The sequence below is a fragment of the Lepidothrix coronata genome, unplaced genomic scaffold (genome assembly GCF_001604755.1).
Source record: "Lepidothrix coronata isolate B3197 unplaced genomic scaffold, Lepidothrix_coronata-1.0 Scaffold1, whole genome shotgun sequence".
NCBI classification, from domain to species: domain Eukaryota; kingdom Metazoa; phylum Chordata; class Aves; order Passeriformes; family Pipridae; genus Lepidothrix; species Lepidothrix coronata.
The window spans coordinates 17,192,022-17,212,855 of NW_016690181.1; the positions used below are offsets into that span (position 1 = coordinate 17,192,022).

General features: G+C 41.9%; 2 protein-coding genes and 1 long non-coding RNA gene across 7 annotated transcripts in view; 1 reads left to right on the forward strand and 2 right to left on the reverse strand.

Moving 5' to 3' along the window:
• DENND5A (DENN domain containing 5A) overlaps nucleotides 1-10,217 on the reverse strand; it is a 68,094-nt gene extending 57,877 nt beyond the window's left edge. For all 4 annotated transcript variants that reach the window (XM_017810606.1, XM_017810588.1, XM_017810597.1 and 1 more), the window contains exon 1: nucleotides 10,097-10,217. In XM_017810606.1, the coding sequence (XP_017666095.1) occupies nucleotides 10,097-10,217 (121 nt within the window). The remainder of the gene's footprint in view (nucleotides 1-10,096) is intronic.
• Nucleotides 10,218-10,457: 240 nt separating this feature from the next.
• Nucleotides 10,458-20,594, forward strand: LOC108495901. Its single transcript, XR_001874263.1, has 3 exons — nucleotides 10,458-10,707; nucleotides 11,388-11,581; nucleotides 20,191-20,594. It is a non-coding gene; the product is annotated as an uncharacterized LOC108495901 (long non-coding RNA).
• Nucleotides 16,993-20,834, reverse strand: part of TMEM41B (transmembrane protein 41B) — an 11,729-nt gene continuing 7,887 nt past the window's right edge. For both annotated transcript variants that reach the window (XM_017812087.1, XM_017812095.1), the window contains exons 6-7: nucleotides 20,602-20,740; nucleotides 16,993-19,785 (exon numbers count right to left, since the gene is read on the reverse strand). In XM_017812087.1, coding sequence (XP_017667576.1) covers nucleotides 19,616-19,785; nucleotides 20,602-20,740 — 309 coding nt within the window. In that variant the 3' untranslated portion in view covers nucleotides 16,993-19,615. The remainder of the gene's footprint in view (nucleotides 19,786-20,601; nucleotides 20,741-20,834) is intronic.

Below are 20,834 nucleotides of genomic sequence, written 5' to 3' on the forward strand. Positions count from 1 at the left end.
TGAAGTGAAATAAAAAATGAGAGTTCATTTCGCTAACTGGATATCTAGTATAAACTCCACTGGATACAAATAATCTCTTGATTATTCATTGCTTCAGTATCATAAATTCTTCCAAGCCCTCTATGGCAAATTAAAATCTAGGAGTTAATAGATATCCATTCATCATTTAAGTTCCAGCATTCATCTAGTCGATAACAAAACGTATTGCCACACACACTCTGGAATAGTTTCAAATGCTGCAACAATGAATTTAAAGCACCACAGAAAAACAGCTGAGCCCATCTGCATTCTGCGATTGTAAGGTCAGGAAACCAAAAGCTTTTGTTTTTATTGTTCTGGTGCTGCTTCAAGGAAGACGGGAAGAGGTGGGACAGGGAAGTGGCAGAAGAAACTATCAAGAATCTAAAGCAGCTTTTTAAAAAATAAATAAGAAAAAGTCCTCAGCTTGCATCTTTAAAAGCATCCTAAACATTTTTTTTCCTTTATTTTTTCTTTTTGTACTCCTTTGCAAGTACCACAGTAAGGCAGCTGGACACAGCGTATTTTAATCAAGACCGCCTGGCAGAAACTTTCAGTGAAATGGTCTTAAAACCAGAATTGTTTTACTAAACCACTCTTTCTGTTTTAGCCACACCAAAAAGACTTCCAGAAAGATATTTAGTTCTGTTTCCAACTAAACAACAGAAGCAGCCCTATGAGTCTCAATAACAGGCGTGTTCTCAGCCGTATGGGCTGGGGGGGACACGCCATTTCCATTACACAATAGATCTGAAATATGTGCAACAGAAGACACTAAGAAAGGAAAGGAGGGGCTTACCTGTGGAATAGAATACAATTATAGCAATATACAACAGAAGCTGAGAAAAGCATATTTTAAGTATATTTAACATAGAAACCAGCTGTTCTCCTCATGCCCATCTAAGACTGGCAGATCCAGTGAGACTGCTTCAGGAAAACCTGAGCACAGACCATCTCAGTCAACTCTCCTGAACCACTGTGGGTCTCCTTTTACAGTGGCATATCCCATCCAGTCAAATGTCCCTACTTTCTGTGCTCCCATTGCCCTCCAGCTCAGAGGACTAACATACGGAGGTCAGCAAAATACAGAAAGATCAGCTGTACAACCATCTCAGTATACCAGTCCTGCCCAGTATGCTTCACTTTATTATGTAACCTTTGAAAACAGTGTTTTGCAGTAATCTGCCTTAATAAGAACTGCTCCCTCCAAAAAAAGTCTTGTAAGAAAGTCAAGTTGCTTGATAGAAATGATTTCTAACACCAGAAAATTAATCAGATGTGCTGACAGTTTGATCAACAGATATGACAGGCTCTGAAGTTTATCTTTGCTCTGGCTATATCCTTCTTTACCTCACCTACTACACCGCCTAAGCTCTCTCCTTTTTACATGTAAGCCTATCAAGCTATCAGGCTTACCTTTCTTCTCCACGAGGCATGATTCATGTTTGGTTAAAAAAAAAACAACTCATTTTCAACATGAAAATCTGATTAGAATAGGAAGAACAAAGTCCAGTACTTTTATTCAGTCCTGAAAATACAAGTCTCAGGTCAAAGTTAACCACTTATAACTGCGCATCGCCTCTTTGATCAAAATCATAAACAAAGATGATGGCTTGTGGTTCCACAGACCAAAACTATGAGTTAAATCCCTTCCCTGGTCAAGCTTGAGGAAAACAAAACATTATGTTATATATCGTTTTAACTGTGGAAGACTTTATATGACAGAAAGGGGAAAAAAAAGATGCGCAAATAAAAAACCCTAACAAATACCCCCCCACACATACACACCACAAAAGGACTTCCCAGAGCATGCTGCCACTCAAGCACAACAGAGTCAGGACTACTCTTGGAATGATCAAAACACCACTCAGTTTACCTCATTCAGTGGATATATCCAGATTTCTTCATTTTTCAAGTCCAGGTTAGACCCTGTTTATGAGGCCTAAGCTGTAAAATGGCAGATATCCTCAAGGCTACTAACACATCCAAAGTTAGTATTCCTCTGTTAGGGATGGATAGTGCATGGATCCTGAGCACACTTCCAGAGCAGACATGATAACATGGAATATCCATCCACTGCTCACTGCCTGTGATGACCTTGCAACATTAAAGCAACTCAGAAAGCAAAGGTAATTTATGCCCTCGAGATCACAAACTCCTCAGAGGTCTGTCTGGTCAGTGTTCTGCAGATCCTCCACATGGATTTCAGTCTAAAGAACTTGTTGAATATGGTCCCCAAAGGAGCTGTGCTTCAGGGCACCTATGCCAATCTGTGGCTGTGCATCACCAGCCTCACAACAAGGCCCAGTGCTCCCTGGATCCTACTGGATTGAACCACATCCAACAGTCCTCATGAACAGGAAGGAGGCAGGAGGCCACAACCACAGTAAGGACAGGGAAAGAGAGACCACAACAACTTACAGTTCGAATGGTCTCGGCTGCCATAAAATCTCTGCCAGATTAAATCTCATCAGAAGTGACTAANAGATACCGATAAAGAGAAATTTTACCAGCCTTCAGCAAAACTTTTGGATGAGCTATTTCATATTTCAAGCTCCCAGAACACACACATAAAAGAGCCAGAAAGGGACATGACAGGCTTATGCTGGCTACAGCTGGCACCAACCTTGTTAAGTTAAGGGACTTTTTTTTTCCCCAATGTAACTCTGATGACAGCTCAGTAGGATATTGCTGGGCCTGGGGACCAAACCCAGGAAACAACTGTTGGTAAGGGAGCTTGCTGAAAGTATCAAGTTAAGGAGGAATAAGTAAAATATGTAAATAGTAGAAAAGCTCATAAAAATTTATGCTTGTAGAGGACAGAAGCAATGCACAGATCAGTACACTGCGGTGACCTCAAGATCTCTGCCCATACTTTTCTGCAACAGAATGCAACTGTGGACCTAAACAGGCAACTACAATTGCAAAAAAACTCCTCCAAACTCACCTGAAGTCATGCTGAAAGAATATGTTTCTGTAAAACCAACTTTTTTCCTCACTCGAACACTGAAATGTTGCTACATGTGAAAATTAAAAGGTTGCTTTTGACTGCCATGTTATCTGTCTGCAGATCACTTATCCATGAAATGCAATAAAGTTTCTTTCTTAAAATGCTTCAGTATCTATATGTACATTAAATATGTAAATACAGATGTACACATTGTACCTGAATGTGCAGGTTTTTTTACAACCAGTCAAAGAAACAAAAAAAAAAAAAACTAAATAAAAAGGCGATACTCCACCCTTATACAGGAAAGTTTGAAACCAACGGTCTCTTGCCCATCAAACCACAACCAAAGTAGCATTTTCCTCGAAAGACTAAGAAACTGCCTTGAGCAGAAGCTCTCCAAGTAAGCTCTTCATCATTCATCAATTTGTGCCAGAATGCTTGATAATTTCTCTGTGCAATAATGTTTTAAGCCTCACAGGGATAACATTCCAGTTCGCTGCAAACTTCACTACAAACCACAAATCTGAAATGGTTGTCAAGAAATTGAGAGAGTAATTACTGCACAGCGTGCATCAGTAAGTAATTGCTTCTGACACTGTCACTTTGTGTGCATCATTTCTGCTACATGAGCCCTGCAGGTTAGAGGGAATTCAAAAGATAAGTCTGAGAAGTCATTACCAAGAACACTCAAGTAGGACTTCACTAAGTCAACAGGCAGATAAGCAGTTGTGGTGTTTTGTAACTACAGGATCAATAACTTGAAGGCTTACTGAAAAAAAAGTTTATTGTTTGCAAATGGCAGTATTTCCCATATAATCCACTTAAGATCTTCCCTTTGTGTAGCTTCTCTCTTGCAAAAAAAACTGCAAAGAAAACAAAACAACACAAAAAAACCCAAAAGAACAAAAAGCCAAATCAACCTATCTTTGTATGTCTTGCTTTATTAAGGCCATTTGATTAATCACATTTCAGACTGAAAACAAAATATCAGAGCCTTGACTTCTCCACTAGAAACTACATGTACAAGGTCAAGATTTCACTTGCTTTAAAAAGCCATTCCTATGGCTTTTTAAAAAGACTTAGAAGACAGACTTGTAAACTTTAGTTCTTTAGACACTTCTAGCATCTTTAGTTTACTCTCAAACCAAGAGTAACCTTTCTCCTCCCCCACACCGTATCAAAGAGCCTTATAAGTAAACCAAATTTAGAACTGAATACTGAAGGACAGAAGACTGAAGAGCCTTGTGAGTTTTGAGGGGATGATTCTGTAAAGCACACAGCTCAGTTTAACCTAAAATACAAACATGATAATGACAAGATTGGCATTACAAAAACACCACCAATAAACTGTGGCTTCAAATGCAGTTCAGCAAAGTACAGCTGCTTCCCCCTTACATCAGCTCTGCCATTCTTTATTCTACATATCAGCTACCCCAGCACGTCTGCCTCAGTTCCCAAAGAGACAAAAGACCTTTTTGGCACTCAAACATGGCAAACAGCTCCAGCTCCTTGGGAAAAGATAGAGGGGGTAGGGAAGACTGGAATAAAGTATTATCTGGATTAAAATGTTTCACATGTGCCAGTGTAAGTCCAGCCAAAAGTTGTTGCTATCTGCTGCCCATCCACTGTGACCTATGTGAAAACATCCTGTGGTCTCAGCCTTGGTGCTACTGAGAGGCCTCCCACAGAGTTAACACCACCTTGGTCAGCAACCTCAGGGAGGCAAAGAAACCGTAAACCCTCCCTTTCAGTCTCAGAATGAATCCCCAAGGGAAGAGGCCCACCATCGGGAACTGTGGGAAGCTTGCACGGATACCATCCACATTATGGACAAAGAGAGGAAGAGGGACAAAAAAAACCTCACCAAAAACAAAACCACACAATCACAGAATACTTCAGCCTTTGAAAAAATCAAGCAATGGCTCCCACCAATGCAATTCACCTCTGCAGCAAGTGTTGTTGGTACTACCACCACAGCAAATACAGAGAAATTTAATCACACACTATTTACCCAAGGAAAAAACAGTACTGCAGAAAGGCTTCACTGCAGGAATCACATCTGGCTCCAACCCCAAATGCCATGTCTTAATTCCAAGATAAAAGTGCCCAACAGAATAAACTACAAAACAGGTCAAATGTCAGTCGGAAAATTATACCTGTTACTTTAAATTCTTCCTCCTCCTCTTTCCCTTTAGCTACCCCTTACAAATACCTTTGCAGCAAAATAAGTCTTCAAATATTTAAGTGTGTTGAACTTGGAAACTAACACAGATGCTGATAACAGCATTACTTCATGGACTACCACAATGGAAATATTACACTAATTCCAAAATACTGAGTGATTTTATCGGATTATATATGTGGCAAATACTTTCAATCATTTCATGAGACCCATGCTTTTTTTAAAGTTTATATTGATACAGAATTCAGTTAAAATAAACCCTACCAGCAGAAAATGTATGAAGATGAGCTGTCATTTTAAATCTGCAGTCAATAAAATAGATAAATAATTATACTTCAATTACAGAGAGATGAGGTGAGACAACATTTTTATCTTACTGGTGAGGTTGAGTGGAGCTAGGTGAATACCATACACCAGGTATCAACTTCCTTTAAAATTTCATACCACAGCAATAATTAGAGTGGCTACTTGCCACAGATGCCTTACTCATATCCACCCTTGTTATGCTACATAATCTACACACACACAGGTGTCTATGGGAAGGATATTTCCTGGACACATGGGCTTCACCTAACACTATTTTCATCCTCCTCTAAAGATGAAGTTCATGACCAGATGGACAATTCAAAGTACCATGATAAGGACATTCACAAAAGAACACAAGTCCATTTACTAAATAAATTAATTTTTGGGGCAAACCTTAAAACAAATTCAGACTGGGAAGACAGGTAGAAAAAAAAAATACAGGTCTTAGTACTGGTCTTAGTCTTCCAAAGTAGGATGTTTTAAAAAACAATCCTATTATTAAATCATTGATGTTCATAGATTATAGGCCTTTTCTTTCTTTTTTCTTTAGACTATTTCTGCTGTGTAACATTTATTTCTGCAATAACTACTGTAATCTTTATGACACGACATTCAAGACTAAGGCATGTGCAACAAAAAATTTTAGACTACACTGTAGTGTCCAGATATTTGGATCCAAGTTCCATGCTTTTAATAGCAGAAAACTACAGATACCAAGACTACAATTACACGTATGCGTTACACAATGGTAAGTTGATCCTTTGCTTTGCCACTCCATAATAAACAAACTCCACTGGCAAATGATTGTTAAAAACTAATGCACCACAGAGGAGAAAAAGAAAACAAAGTCCTTCAGTGAAAAAGAACATAGAACAGAAACTCCAACCATTCCATACACTGCAAGGTTTCCCATGAACAGATAGGTAGATCACATCTAACCAAATCAACAGATAAGGGACTCCACCTGGAAGGTAAGGTATAGCTTCAGTCTCTTTACCTTTCCAGGGCACAGTCATATAACCTAAATTAAGAAGTCCTATCATAGTTTTGCAGCATTACAATACTTTATATTACATACAGAAGATTTTTGGGAGTTGACGTATTTCATCATCTCCTGGGGGTCACCAGAATGACCAGGAGCCAGCAATGTGCCCTTGCTCCAAAGAAGGCAAATGGTATCCTGGGCTGCATTGGTCAAAAGCATTGCCAGAAGACCAAGGGAAGTGATCCTGCCTTTCTACTCAGCACTGGTAAGGCCACACCTGGAGTTCTGCACTCCTTAGCACAAGACAGACATAGACATACGGTGGAGAGAGCCCAGCAAAGGGCCGCAAAGACAAATAAGGGACTGGAGCATCTCCATATGAGGAAAGGCTGAGAGCTGGGACTGTTTAGCATCTAGAAGAGAAGGCTCAGGAGAGAATCTTGTTAATGTCAGAGATAACAGAGACAGGCTCTGTATCGTGCCAGGACAAGAGGCAATGGGTACAAACCAAAACACAGGAGGTTCCATCTGAACATCAAGACACACCTTTTCACTGTGAGGGTGACTGAGCACCGGCACAGGTCACCCAGAGTGGTTGTGCAATCTCTTTTCTTGGTGATACTCAAAATCACATGGACATTGTCCTGGGCAACTGGCCCTAAGTGGCCCTGCTTCAGCAGGGGGGTTGGACCCAACAACTGCCAAAGGTCCCTTCCAACCTCGACCCTTCTGTGATTTGCTCTATGAAGGAAATCTACCTGTAACAGACCTCACAGTGTACTTAAGAGATTTCTGTCATCACTTCTGGCATATCAACACCATCTGGAAATGTGGAAATGCATCTTAGCAGCTGACACTGGAGCTTAAGCTTTATCCAGTGTTGGGGGTTTTGTTTGTTTTGTTTTACTACCACCTAGGAGCAAATTTCTCCTATCTCCTTTAGCACGTTACCTGGTGGGAACACAATTATCAAAATAAGAAAGGATGCCCAGAACTGAATCGGGGGATAAAAAAGCCCTGGCAACAGAGAATCTTTAACCCACACTAACTACAAAGTCCCAAATAGAGGGTTTCTCACAACATTGAGAGAAAACAAACATATATACATACACACATATTCTATGCATTTTCCATCAGCCAGCCAACTTTTTCAGGAAAAAGCATTACAGCTGTGCCATTCAGTAAGCTCCCAGCATACAAAGGAAAAACGCCATCAGAGGTGTCTCTCCAAACAAAGTAACTAGACCGAGCATCAATCCACGAGCTTATGCTTCATTTCTAAGTCTGCAGAAAACGCTGTATCACCGACGTTGAGGCTGAACACCTCAACACGGCTTCATCAAGCCTGGTGAGAACAAAGTCTGCCGGCAGCATCCCCGGAGGCCCTGGCAGCGGCCGCCGGCTCCCTGCGGCGGTGGGGTAGCGATGACATCATGCCAGGCTGAGCTCCGGCAGCCCTGGCGCAGGAAAGCCCTGGAGGGACCCGCCGTGCCCGGCTTCACCGAGCTGGGGAAGGATCCCGGTCCCGGTCCCGCTCCCACCCCTGCACCCACCAGCTGAAGTGCCAGCGCCTCTCCCCCAACAATGGGCACTTATGAGGCGAATTGCTTCAACAGTACAAGGATTCAGAATCTATTTTGCAGCATAGAAATAAGAAGGGGGGGGGGGAAACACAGTGCACAATAACCCTTTCATTCAAAGAAGAAAGGCTTCCAGGAAGTACAAAGTGTTTCAAAGCTTTATCCAAAACCCACTGAAATCAACAGAGGCCCTTTCCATTTTTATCAGTGGACGCTTTAGGAGGCTACAACCTAAGACACAGTTTGAAAGCATTATCAGTCACACTGTCATGCATTATTAATAACACAACAAACTCAAGAAAATGCAGCAGAATTCCAGCTATCTCATATGCTGTGACATTATCAGAAATTCATCCTCCTCCCCCCATTCGCCCCATCTTCTAAAACCTTTCCTCAAATCATGCAAAAATATGTCTCCCCTATAAATAAAAAAAACTATTCTCCCCCAAAACCCACACCTTGTCACAAGCAACACTGTTACAGTACGATGGTGCAATAGCAGAGACCAAGATACATCACACACTACAGTTTTACATACTGTAAATGTAGTCCTTGACCAGGAGAGCAAATACAGAAAGAACACCATGCTCCAGCTTTCAGACCTGCTCACTCTGACAGAATATTTTAAAAAAGGCACTGATGTCTTCCAGTTTACTATTAGATAGCTAGACCAAAGTAATGCACTGCTGGTTTTAAATTGAATTATGTGAGGAGACCTATTCAAGTTCCCACCAAGAAGAGGGAACATTACTGAGTGTTCCTTGCACTACATTATATAAATAGATTTATAGTAAATGCATAACAAAATTAACATCTTTTTAATTGTTTTCAATCTAGAAACTTTGTTCATTTGTCATTTAATTAAAAAAAAATCTGTGGAATCTCATATATCCCTCAATTAAATTGTACTGCATTTTGTTCTTTGGATTTCTTAAATGAAATTGATGCTGTAATTTACAGTGCCATTACAGAGCAGACTGTTATGCTGTACTTACTCTTCAAGTCTCAAACTGTAGCCTACAGTTACTTTAACATTAGACAAACATGAATTCTTTTAGGGTAAGGTACTGCTCAGCATGAGAGACATAAGAGAAAATTTGTTTGAAGTCATTAAACGAGAAAAAAAGAGTTTCCATCATAGCCAAAGTTTACGACAGCTCAATGTAAGAAGTCAGTTCTATTAACACAAATTTCACTCTACTAGAAACAAGCATTTATTTAGTGGAGGAGGGCTTAAATGCAATGTTGTAAAAAAACCCTCATGACATCTTATAACAGCGAGCTAATAAAAACAAAAACAAGTGGGGGGGGGGGAAAGAATGTAATATTGGTCAAGTTCAGCGCTCAAATACACAGGTATTCACCACCACATTCCTTCGGCTTTCTGAACACTCAGAGATGCTAAGCAACAACCTGATTTAACTGAGGCCGGTACAGCGAGAATAAAGCTGAACCGAGGTGCTGCTAAAACACAGGACTGATTTTTAACCTTAAAAACACTGTTTTGACACAGTGCTATGGTACAGATTGACATGGTTTAGCTGCGTATTTGGTGTGAACCTTCCCGTCCAACAGCAGAGCAACCACTTCCTAACCTGACTTCTTTTCGGATTCTGATGGGAGAAAATTCTTATCCTGTGCTACAACGAAACGTAACACAGAACACCAAAACGGTCTTCGCTTTTCTCTCCAAAATGCGATTTATTGTGCGTGTCGAATGCCCAAGCAGAAGTTGACACACGCCGCGGGGCTGCGAGGAGCGCGCAGGACATCGCTGATGGGGCTGCGCTCGGCTACGGCGGGGCCGCCGCTCAGCCCGCGCTCCGCACAGCGCGGATCACGGCGGCACTTCTGCCGAGCTCGGTCACTCGCACCAGCACCCTGTGTCGGTGCACAGCTGGCCATTCCCGCGGGCACGGCTGGCCATTCCCGCGGGCACGGCTGGCCATGCCCGCACGCCCGGGGCAGCCGCACGGCGCCCGGCGGGCACAGCTGCTGCCGCAGCGCCCGGGGGCAGGGGGACGGGGGGGCAGCTCCGAGTCCCGCTCCGAGCAGCGCCGGCCGCGGCCACTCACCGGAGAGCTCGTCCGGCTCCAGCCCGGTCTCGGTGTCCAGCCCGCAGATGACGAAGTAGTCGGCGAAGCGGCCGGGTGCCGAGGAGCCGCCGCCGCCACCGCCGCCGCCGCCGCCGCTCATGCTGCCTCCCGAGGGGAGCGCGGGGCTCAGCGGGAGCGGGGCCGGGCGGGAGCGGGGCCGGGGTCGGCAGCCGCTCCCGCCGCCTCCATGGCGGCGCGGGGCGGGCGGCGCCGCGCGGCATTGTGGGAACGGCCCCCGCTGCTCCCGCGGGGGGGCGGCCCGACCGCGCGCCGCAACGCCGCGCGTGCGCCCTGCGCGTGGGGGGTGACGTCATGCTGCTGCTGGTGCTCGCGCCGGGCCTGCCTGAGGGGGCGGCCGTGGCGAGGGGGCGGCGGTGCCGGGGGATCGCGGCGCTGCCCCAGTGAGAGCCTCGGGAACGGGATCTGCCCCCTCCCAACTGAGAACCACAGCATGGGCCAGGCTGGAAGGGACCGCAGCAGGTCATCTGGTCCAACCTCCCTGCTCGAGCAGGGTTATCGCAGAGCACAGGATTGCGTCTGAATACCTCCAGCGAGGAAGACTCCACACCCTCTCTGGGCAACCTGTTCTGGTGCGGTCACTTAGTTCTTCCTCTTGTTCTTCCTCATGTTCAACTTCTGTGCATCAGTTTCTGCCCATTGTCTCATTTCCTATTGCTCAGCACCACTGGGCAGAGCCTGGTCCATCCTTGTCGCACCCTCCCTTCAGATACTGAGACATTGATGAGGTCCCCCCTCAGTTGTCTGTCCTCAAGGCTGAACAGAATCACAGAATCAATTATGTTGGAAGAGACCTCTGAGATCATTGAGTCCAATCTATTGTGTCCAGGCCCGATTCCCTCAGCCTTTCCTCATAGGAGAGATTCTCCAGTCCCTTGATCAACTTTGTTGGCCCCCACTGGACCCGCTCCAGGAGCTCCACGACTCCTGTACGGAACCAGAACCAGACACAGAGGACAGGAAAGCGCTGCTGGGGCCACTTGCTCAGGGCACAGATCAGTGTGGTGGTGCTCTGAAAGCACCTCTGGGCTTGGGTCCTCCCATCACCTTCAGCTTCCCATCGCCTCTCCCTAAGGGCTGTGGCCCCAATCGTGTCATGACTCCACAGCTTCCTGGAGCAGCCGTGCCCTGAAATGGCCCAGGTCACGGGGAGGGAGGGTGGGTGCAGGGGAAGTGCTTTGAAGGTTATTTGGTTTTGAGAGGGCTTTCTTTTTCCTATTTGGATTAACATCACAGGCATCTCTGTTAACAGTTGGGCTTCCACAGCTGTGTGAAATCCATTCCACACTCTGGCCCAGCATGGAAAGGAAGACAAGCCAAAGGAAGAATGACCCAAACCAAGCTGCTGAAGGGCTACTAATGTGCACATATGGTCTGTCTTGACAGCACTCTTGCCACTGACCATAAAGGTACCTGGGATGGCCTCATTATTCTAAAATTAGATCTGTAAGTAGTTCCCCTTCCTCTCTCTCAGTTCTCTATTTGTGGCATTTGCATCTGAATTCTTACCTATCTTGTAGGGCTTATAAAAGGAGAAATTAAAACTTTGCAGTCTTTAAGGTTTATGACCTAGGACTGCCCAAGTAGTTAAGGTTGCATCCCTAATGCTGAATTGATCAGACACCAAATAGAACTCACTACCAAGTATGTGAAACCTCACGTATTTGAGTTTTCATTACCAAGACATACCAAGTTCTCTGTGGGCACTGGAGACAGCAGCACATGTAAGACCACCAATGGTTTACAGCCTTTTGCAGTACAACAATTAAGCTCTTATACCACTGGGCCCAGTGAGCATTACCATCCTTCTTGGAAATAGGAACAACTGTGGGAAACACTGGTGCTATCAGTAGTCACTTGATTAAGACTGAATTGGTTATCAGTGCATGAAAATCTTGGTTAGATTTGACTGACAGTTCAGTTTTAAACCACTAGTAAACTTCAGGGAAAGATTTCAATAAAGATGGCAGGGTAGGAGCAATAATAGAGTGAAAGGTTCAAGTTAACTCTATAATAAGCACATTTAGATTATGTTGAGTCTGCTTGGTGGTGTGCAGAAGACACAACAGAGAACAGAACTTGCTAAATCTGGTTGCTCTTACTCTGCTATGTTCTCTATCCATTTTTTGCACATTTTACTTCTCAATCTGCTTTCGATGTGGCAAAGGACAACTATTCAGCACATGGTAAACTTTTTTTGAGTAAGCCTAAACTGCAGTTTAACCCTTACAAACAAAAGTCACAGCCCAAGGGTCTCAGAAGGCCTTGTAAAAAAGGCACAGATATTGGCAGGAGCTTTTTTTGTCAAATAAAGAAATATTTCCCCATTTTTGTCAAATGGGGAAATAAAAAATTTTTCTTACTTGCACTGTAACTGTTCCAGCAATAACCATGTATTTAGAAGATTTAGCAAATAAAGTTAGATGGGCCAGTAAGTAAGCAGAGAATTACCAGACATACTGTTGAGCAGCAATATTTAAATGCACATGTGCCTTGATACGCAACAGAGTAAGGGACAAGAAATGCTTTTTTAAAAGGAGAGTCTTAGACTAAGAACCTCAGATTTGCTTTGAATTGCTACAAGAAAGGGACAAGATGAGTGGAATTTGCTGAACCAGAACCACCAAAGGGTTAATTAATCAAGAGAGATAACAGTCACCACAATTTTTGCTGTGGAAGGCTCATTCATACTTTGTCAGATAAATTCTTTGCGTTCCCAGCCAACTTACAGACTCTTAAATCTGTGCATCCAGCAGCTCTACCTGAATACCTAGAGCTTTCTCCTCCCATTTTGTCAATGACTGTCTCTTTTCTATTGTATCTTTTTCGTCCCTGATGACTTATTTTCTGACATACTCTTGCCTAGTGACCACAAACATCTGTGATGTTTAATTCAAAGGCCAGTAGTTTTAATCTTGAGCAATGTTCCCATTGCAGGAAACACCCAAAATATGGCAATTCTTGAAATCAGGAAACTTTGCAAGTGGTTTAGATGTCCTTGACTGAGGCAACAGCACTCTAGACTACGTTACAAATTCTTCCAAGTATTCTTTATGATGTTGAGAAAAATCTGTGGAAAGGTGAATTCTGTGCAAACTATGACTCTTTAGCCAGAGAATCATAAAGACATTTAATGATTCATTGTCTTTGGCAAGACTATCAGTGTTGATTCAGCTGCTGTTTTCAATGGCAAAGACTGGTACTTTCAAGCTCAAGCCTTAAGTCAAAGAGAATAAAGTCTTTTTAAAATAGTGAAGATGGAACTTAATGCAAAGATGTCTTGATTATTCCTCATGCTAGTTAAATCAGATTTACTTTGCCAGCAATCACGGTCATGATTATTGGAAGAGTTTATTTAATAAGCAATAAGAAACCACAACAGCAAATTACAGTTTCATTCAGAGAATTGAAAGAGGCTGAAATAGGGTATCTCCTTTTTTTCTGGGCAGCTGTTTCCCAAGATGAGCTAAGCTTAGAAAGGTAACAGAGCTCAAAACACAAACAGATCGCTGCAGCTGTCAGGGTCCTGATTGTATGAGGCACCTTCTAATGACTCTAATTAGGTTATTTACCCTGTATTCTTTAAGGAAAAAAAATCAAAGCAGTGACTGTTACCATGAAAGCAATCCTCTCCAGTCTGCAAAACTGGACACTGGGAACTGGCTGCGATTGCTTATTGACCATGCATTTGGTGTGACACGGACACAACAGACTTCTGGCATACAGCCTGCACACCAGATCACCCCCATCAGGGCACAGATCAGAGCACAACTGTCACTTCAAGGCACTGAACACTTCTTACGCTCCCAAGCAGCGTTGTCCCTCTTCTCTCCACCTCCTAGAGACCACACTACTGACTGACATTCAGTTTGCCAACAACCAGGACCCCTCCAGGTCCCTTTCTGCAGCACTGCTCTCCAGCCTCTCATTCCCTAGTCTGTCTGTACATCCAGGGTTGCCCCATCCCAGGTGCAGAATCCAGCACTTTTCTTTTACTGAACTTCCTGTGGTTGGTGATTGTCCACTCCTCTAATTTATCAAGGTCTCTCTGCAGGGACTCCCTGCCTTCCAGGGAGTCAACAGCTCCTCCCAGTTTAGTGTCCTCTGCAAACTTGCTCAGTATCCCTTCCAGTCCTGTGCCCAAGTGCTTTATGAAGATGTTGAAGAGCACAGGGCCCAAGATGGAGCCCTGTGGAACCTCACTAGTGACAGGTCACCAGTCTGATGTCACCCTATTCACTGTCACCCTCTGTGCTCGACCCATGAGCCAATTGCTCACCCACCACATGATGTGTTTATCCAGCTGTGGGCTGGACATTTTGTCCAGAAGGATCCTGTGAGAGACAGTATCAAAAACTGTACTGAAATCCAAACAGATCACATCAACTGGCTTCTCCCTTGGTCAGCTAGGTGACTTATCTTGTCATAAAAGGAAATCAGGTTCAACAAGCAGGACTTTCCCCTCATGAAGCCATTTTGGCTGTGACCAATGACTGCATTGCCCTCCTGGTGTTTTCCAGTAACTCCCGGAGTAATCTTCTCCATAATTTTACCAGGCACTGAAGTGAGACTGACAGGCCTGTAGTTTCCCTGGTCATCCTTCTTGCCCTTCTTGAATACTGGGACAACGTTAGCCAGCTTCCAGTCAACTGGGACCTCTCCAGATTCCCAAGGCCATTCAGAAATCATCGAGAGAGGTCTCATGATGACCAGCCAGTTCTTTGAGTACTCCTGGATGAATCCCATCAGGCTGCATAGACTTCTAGGAATCCAGCTGTAGAAGCAAATCCTGCAAAAATTCTGGGTTGACTGGGAGTTTGTAATTCTCACAGTCATGAGAAATCAGTTTAACACAGAACAAAAGAGTCAAACATACAAATGATTTAGTGATCTGCTCAGAATACTTCTTCATGACATGGAATTCCTCCAAGTACAGTAAACATTGCAAATTCCAGGTTTTGGATACAACTGCTCAGGGCTAGGTTGTAAAAGAAAAATCAGGAGTTACGATTGTAACGTTAGATCTTAATTACAAGGCAGATTTTTCAAAGCTATTTCCCACTTCAGCACTCCCACCCCTCTCCAGAGCCTTCTAACCTTTTAAGGCTGCGAAGAGATCATTGAAGTCCTACAGCTGTACCTGAGCAGAATTCTCTGTGTTTGGAAGACTAACTACAGAAAGGAGCTTTTATGAGGCTTCTCATATATACACCAGTCACTGAATTAGCTCTTGGAATTCAGACCCAGATTCTTCCTTGTGTACTATAAAACAAGGAAACGTGAATTATTACACTAAGTGGAGTATTTTTAAGAACTGGGAGGGGAGTTATAGTATGTTAGTAAATATATTATGCTCTTATTTATATTAATTGCCATTATTAACAGGCCATAACATCTTTCTTTGGGTGACCTGGAGCTATAAAGCCACCAGCTGAGAATTATAACTGTCACTGCAAGACATCAATTGGTCATAAAAACAGTCAGAGTAATTTTTGCAAAACTCACTCTGGACCCTGCTCTCCTGTAAAAACTTTTTTCATTTCCCTCTTAATACTCCGATACTAAAACACACGGTTCACAAATTTCCCACTACTTATGATAGAAGGAAAGTTTTTTGTCATTTCAGTCTTCTGGGAGGAAAAAAAACATCCCCAATTTTGTAATCCTGCAAAAGAGATTGTCCCACATTATAAAAAGTAGTTCATTAAGTATTTAAGGGATGGTTTGACTTCTCCTTTCTGGCGCTGGCTCTGTAGTGGATGCCAAGGAATGGACAAGCACTTCTGGGACAGGATCTGTTCACTGTGCCAAAGGATTTTAAATGGAGGAGTTTGACTAGAAGGTCTGATTCTTAGTGCTTTAGCTCCCACTACTCCCAGAGTTATTACTACACTGCTACCACTTACAAGGATGAAAGAAAAAATGTGACTAAGAAACCTGAAGAAATCCTGGTTTGTTCCTTTCGAATGTATTGCCAGTGGAAAACACTAGAGGTATGGATTTCATTCCTGTATCAACAGCTCTCACAGAAGCTTCTATTACAGTTAGTCCTTACAACTGAAAGTGGACCTGCAGGAGCTTCTGGGTGTTTGAGTCCTTGATCAGGTACCTGGCTGCGTTGATTCTGCTGCTTGTTGAGCTTCATCCAGAGTACACTGCAGTATGAGGCAGGCAGCATCCCTCAAAGGGAGCAATACACACTGCATTTTAGTTACTGTGATAAAACTGGGTTAGGACAGAAACTGTACATGATGAAAATTCTCAGGAACAACACATAAAAATCTTCAGTTACCTAAAAACAAAAAACATGTTTTGACTTTGCACAACAACATCATTCAGTAGCATTTTAAAGACTTCTCATTTTTAAACTTTTACTTCTTCTGTCTTACCCTTTCAGTAAGCTTTCAATACAAGAGGAAAAAAAGCATTTCATAAACTGGGCTTGACAGAATATTAAGGGAAGGTGAATGAAGCTGAAAAAAGTTTGGCACAGGGGCCTTCCATCAGGAATTAATGCAAATAAAAAAAGGCAAATTATGCAAATAGTTTTATTTGAGGAGATAAAACAAGTTATATCCAGTTGCCTTCCAGTGCAAACCAGAAGGACTTTTCAAATTTACTGCTGTATATGAGAAATCAATTTCAGAGAAAAAAGGAAGTCAAGTTTACCTACTTATTTTGAAATAAAGGGAGAAACATAATTAATCTCATTTACAGATGTAATCAGCTCAGCTTAATTTTTAATCAGTCATTAAAAATACCATTTAGGAAGAACTCACCCATTTTAAACAGGTTAATAAAAAATTAAACTTAGTGGGAAGTTCAGCATGCTTCATGATACTCAAAAAATACAGGGCTTCATATTTTATATAATAGCTTTATTATCAAATAAAGAGACACTTAGTAATGATGTCATGCAGGTATCACAAAAAATTCCAGAAGATAAACAGGTCACCTAACAGCTCAAAATCCCTTGCAATTAAAAAACAAAGCTACATCTTTCTGATTTCCTGCTAAGTTTCTTGGTAGCCGCTGTTTTTCTGCCAAAATGTTACGGCTCTCTCTTGGATCACTTGCTGGATTCCCTACAGGAAAGAGTAGGCTAGTACAGTATTCCACAGCACAGTGCTTTTCTTTGCCTTTTTCACAAGGCCTGCCTTACTCTTCAAAACCCTCAGAAGTCTTCATGGGGTAGGGAACCACTTCAGGCTGTTGGCAGCTGAAGATAAACATGGAAGGGACAGGTTAAAAAAATGCTAAGGTTTTGAAAAAATAAAGAACCTTATTTTCAACCTTTTTAAGGTTTTAAGGCTTTTAGTCATTGTGATGGGAACTCAGTCTTATGGCTCAAACACAGGTTTTGAGTAACAAAGCCTGATCCCATCTACACAGTGAAACAGAACTCAGTGAAAAAGTCAAGTGATAGCATAGTTAGATTGAAACATAGCTCAGTTCCTTCTTTAGTGTCAAGGTTCCACCAAAACATTGGCTTTACACAGCATAGAAGGGATTTTACAACAGCATCTGTTATTGACCAGAAATTTAGACAAAAGCCACTGGACAGTAAGTAGTAGGTAATTTATTCTGAGAGTTCATCTGCATGAAAAATTAACTATGCAGAAAAGTAGGCTGTAAATCTACAGCAGCTTCATACTCAGTAGTCCAGGGGACACTGGCTCACACAGCTAAATTCACACTCAGAGTTACTATGGAATAAATCCCTTGGGTAGAGGAACTCTGGAGATTAGAACAGCAGCAATAAAAGTAATCACTGTTCAGTTTTAAATGCCAAAGTACACTTTTAGAGTAAATTCTATATAACAAAATAATTGCTGAAGCTGAATGATCTTACAATAAATTTGCAAACTGAACTGATATGAATTCCTTATGTAAAAAATACCATTAACTGTGCAGCCCAGATTTAAATAAAAGACAAATAGTGTATCAATAGTATTTACTATATATTTACATATAATACTGTGATGAAACGAAAGAGTCAATTAACTATGTTACAAAATGAATAAACCCATTTAAAGGTACCAGTACCTTTTACACTATCACATTTATGGAACTGTTCTCTTACATCTCAAAGATCTGTGATATGATCATGAGTTAACACGAGGACACAGACAAATAAACCCTGGAACTGGAGCACATGCTGATGTGTTGACTCCCATTTCAGCAAGACACTGCAGGGGCACCAACTTAAAGCATGTCAGCAGCACTGGTTTCAGAGGGGTAAAACTTCAGTGCACTCCCCAGTTCCTCACTGGTCAGGGCCTCGTTTCATGGGATTCCACTGACAACACAAAAACTACAACAGCTGGAAGCACACAGGGAGAGGTATCACATACCTCACACGTATTTCTCCTGAAGGTGAACCAGAGCTGGTTGCCCATTGCCAGTTACTGAGTTAGGAGACAATGGAACCCTCCTTTCATCTTTATATACACTGACACGAGAGCCTGCTGTCACATGGTGCTTTGAACATTATTTGGGATCAGCTACTTAACAGGAACTGCACCAGTTTGTGTACCTGACATTTCTTCTAGCTAAACAAGCTGCAATGAAGAATTTTATAGTCTTTACATATTGCTTGAGAAATGGTAATATTACACTGCTTAAGCATTTTTAAATCACTTGAGAACTGAAAGTTTTATATAACCATACGATCACTTTAAATTGGCAGGATAAATCTATGCAAGTGAAATATTGGCAAAATAATAAACATGAAAAAAATTAAAATTAGAACTTAAGAATCATCAGCCAGCCAAGATAAAAATTCTAAGCTGCTCTCTCCCTTTCTATATCCTCTCCCAGAATAAAACTTAACAGAGGACAAGAAGGAATGATGTGACACTTTGCCTTTGTTAATCCAGTTAGTAAAGCAGATGTAGGTTCAAGTATTTAATTCCACACAGCACTAATAAATAGAAGTAAACAAACAGGATGAGAATAACATTGTAGTTAAAGTACTGCAAAGAACCTTTGTTTCTGATTGAGCACCGTTCTTATATTATTATTTTGAAACTCCCAAAGGCAAAAAAGAAGGGAAATATTGTTAGTGAGAAATGCTCTCAGACCAGATCACATGCAAGCCTACAGAGAATGTTACAAAGTTGGACTGGGTAATTAAGGTTTTTTTCCTGCAAGTGTTAGAAAGCATCAGCACATTACAATTTTTGCTCTGCATATAACTAGAGCAAGATGTTACATCTATGTTTTCACTTCCCTCGTTCTGAGAGCCACACACACACACCCTCCCAAAGCAAAACACTGATGGTTTGGTTACAAAACTATATGCAGTACATATCTGAACACAGTTCCTTCCGTTTAAGGCCATGTGTTCATTTAAAGACATTCTTATCAATTACAAGCCTCCCCTTTAATTGCTTAAGATCCAATAGAAAAGCAAATATACAAATATCAGAAGTGCTGATCCTGAGATGAAGTATGGGAAATTCTGGTCCAGTTTGATCCTTATTCAAACTTCTGTTTCAGTTTCTTCTGGAAGAGAGCTGGTAGGATGGAGAGGATGGCTAGAAACATGAGAACAAAAACAGAGTTCCAGGAAACAGCCTCCCCTGCTGTTGTAAGCTGGTACAGCGTTGTTCCTGCCTTAATGGCTACAAAAGACGGTGGTGCCACACCTGCAGCAGGGAAAGGATGAAAAAACCAACTTGTTAGGGTGAAAAAAACCCATAAATTAGTCATCCAACTTCTAACACCAAAAGTTTGAGATTTTGTCACCTTGTGCTTTTTTTTTTTTTTTTAAGAGGGCTGTAAATACAGAAGTCAAAGACAAAAAACACTTATCAAAAGAACTGGGTTTACACCATTTTTTAACACAAACACAAGTCTAAGCAAATAATCTCTGCTTTTTAGAGTCTGCAGATTGCAGGTTGTCTATTTTACAAACTGATTTTATTTAAGTTCATAAAGGCAAAATATGGATTGTTTCCTAACCAGATTAAAAAGTGTTTGCAAAAATATGCCAATAAAAAAACTTAAAGTCTTTAGCACTACGTTAATTAAATTATTAATTCACTCCTCAGGAGACGTGTTTTAATGGACAACATGGAGTGGGAAGCTGAGAAACAACGCTTCAGATTAACATCATGTACATCCTCATGCAACCATGCTGAGCCCAAAATAGGAGCATGTAATTGTTCACAAGTATTACAGTCATGGAGCAGAACAAAATGTTACTAATAAAGTGTTCATATGTGTTTCCTTAAGCAAGTAATTAAGCCTGGGCTCATCACCTCTCATGCAGGACATCAGAACAGTCCCAACTGCTAAAATCTTTTGCTGCCATAAGCTCCACACATAGAAACAACATTCTTGTGGAATCTTTCAGCTATCTGGTAGGTGTGATCTCAGATGAATAACACATACAGGGAGAGAGAAATCATGCCCCTTCTTCTGGCCACCCCAAACTATGGCTCACAAGCCACAATTCTTACCTAGGAAAGTGCCAATGAAAAACACTTTCAATGGCACATTGATTACAGGAGATGTTATATTGATAAACCAATTGGGAAGAAAAGGTGTTATTCTCAAAAATATTATGTAGTTAATGAGGTGTTCTCTGTGTCGTTCAACCTGCCAAAACAAAAACAACAAAAAAATTAGTAAAAAAAATCCCTGCCTTGAAAATACAAAAGGATTTTCCTCCTAGAGGTTTGTGAGGGAGGTC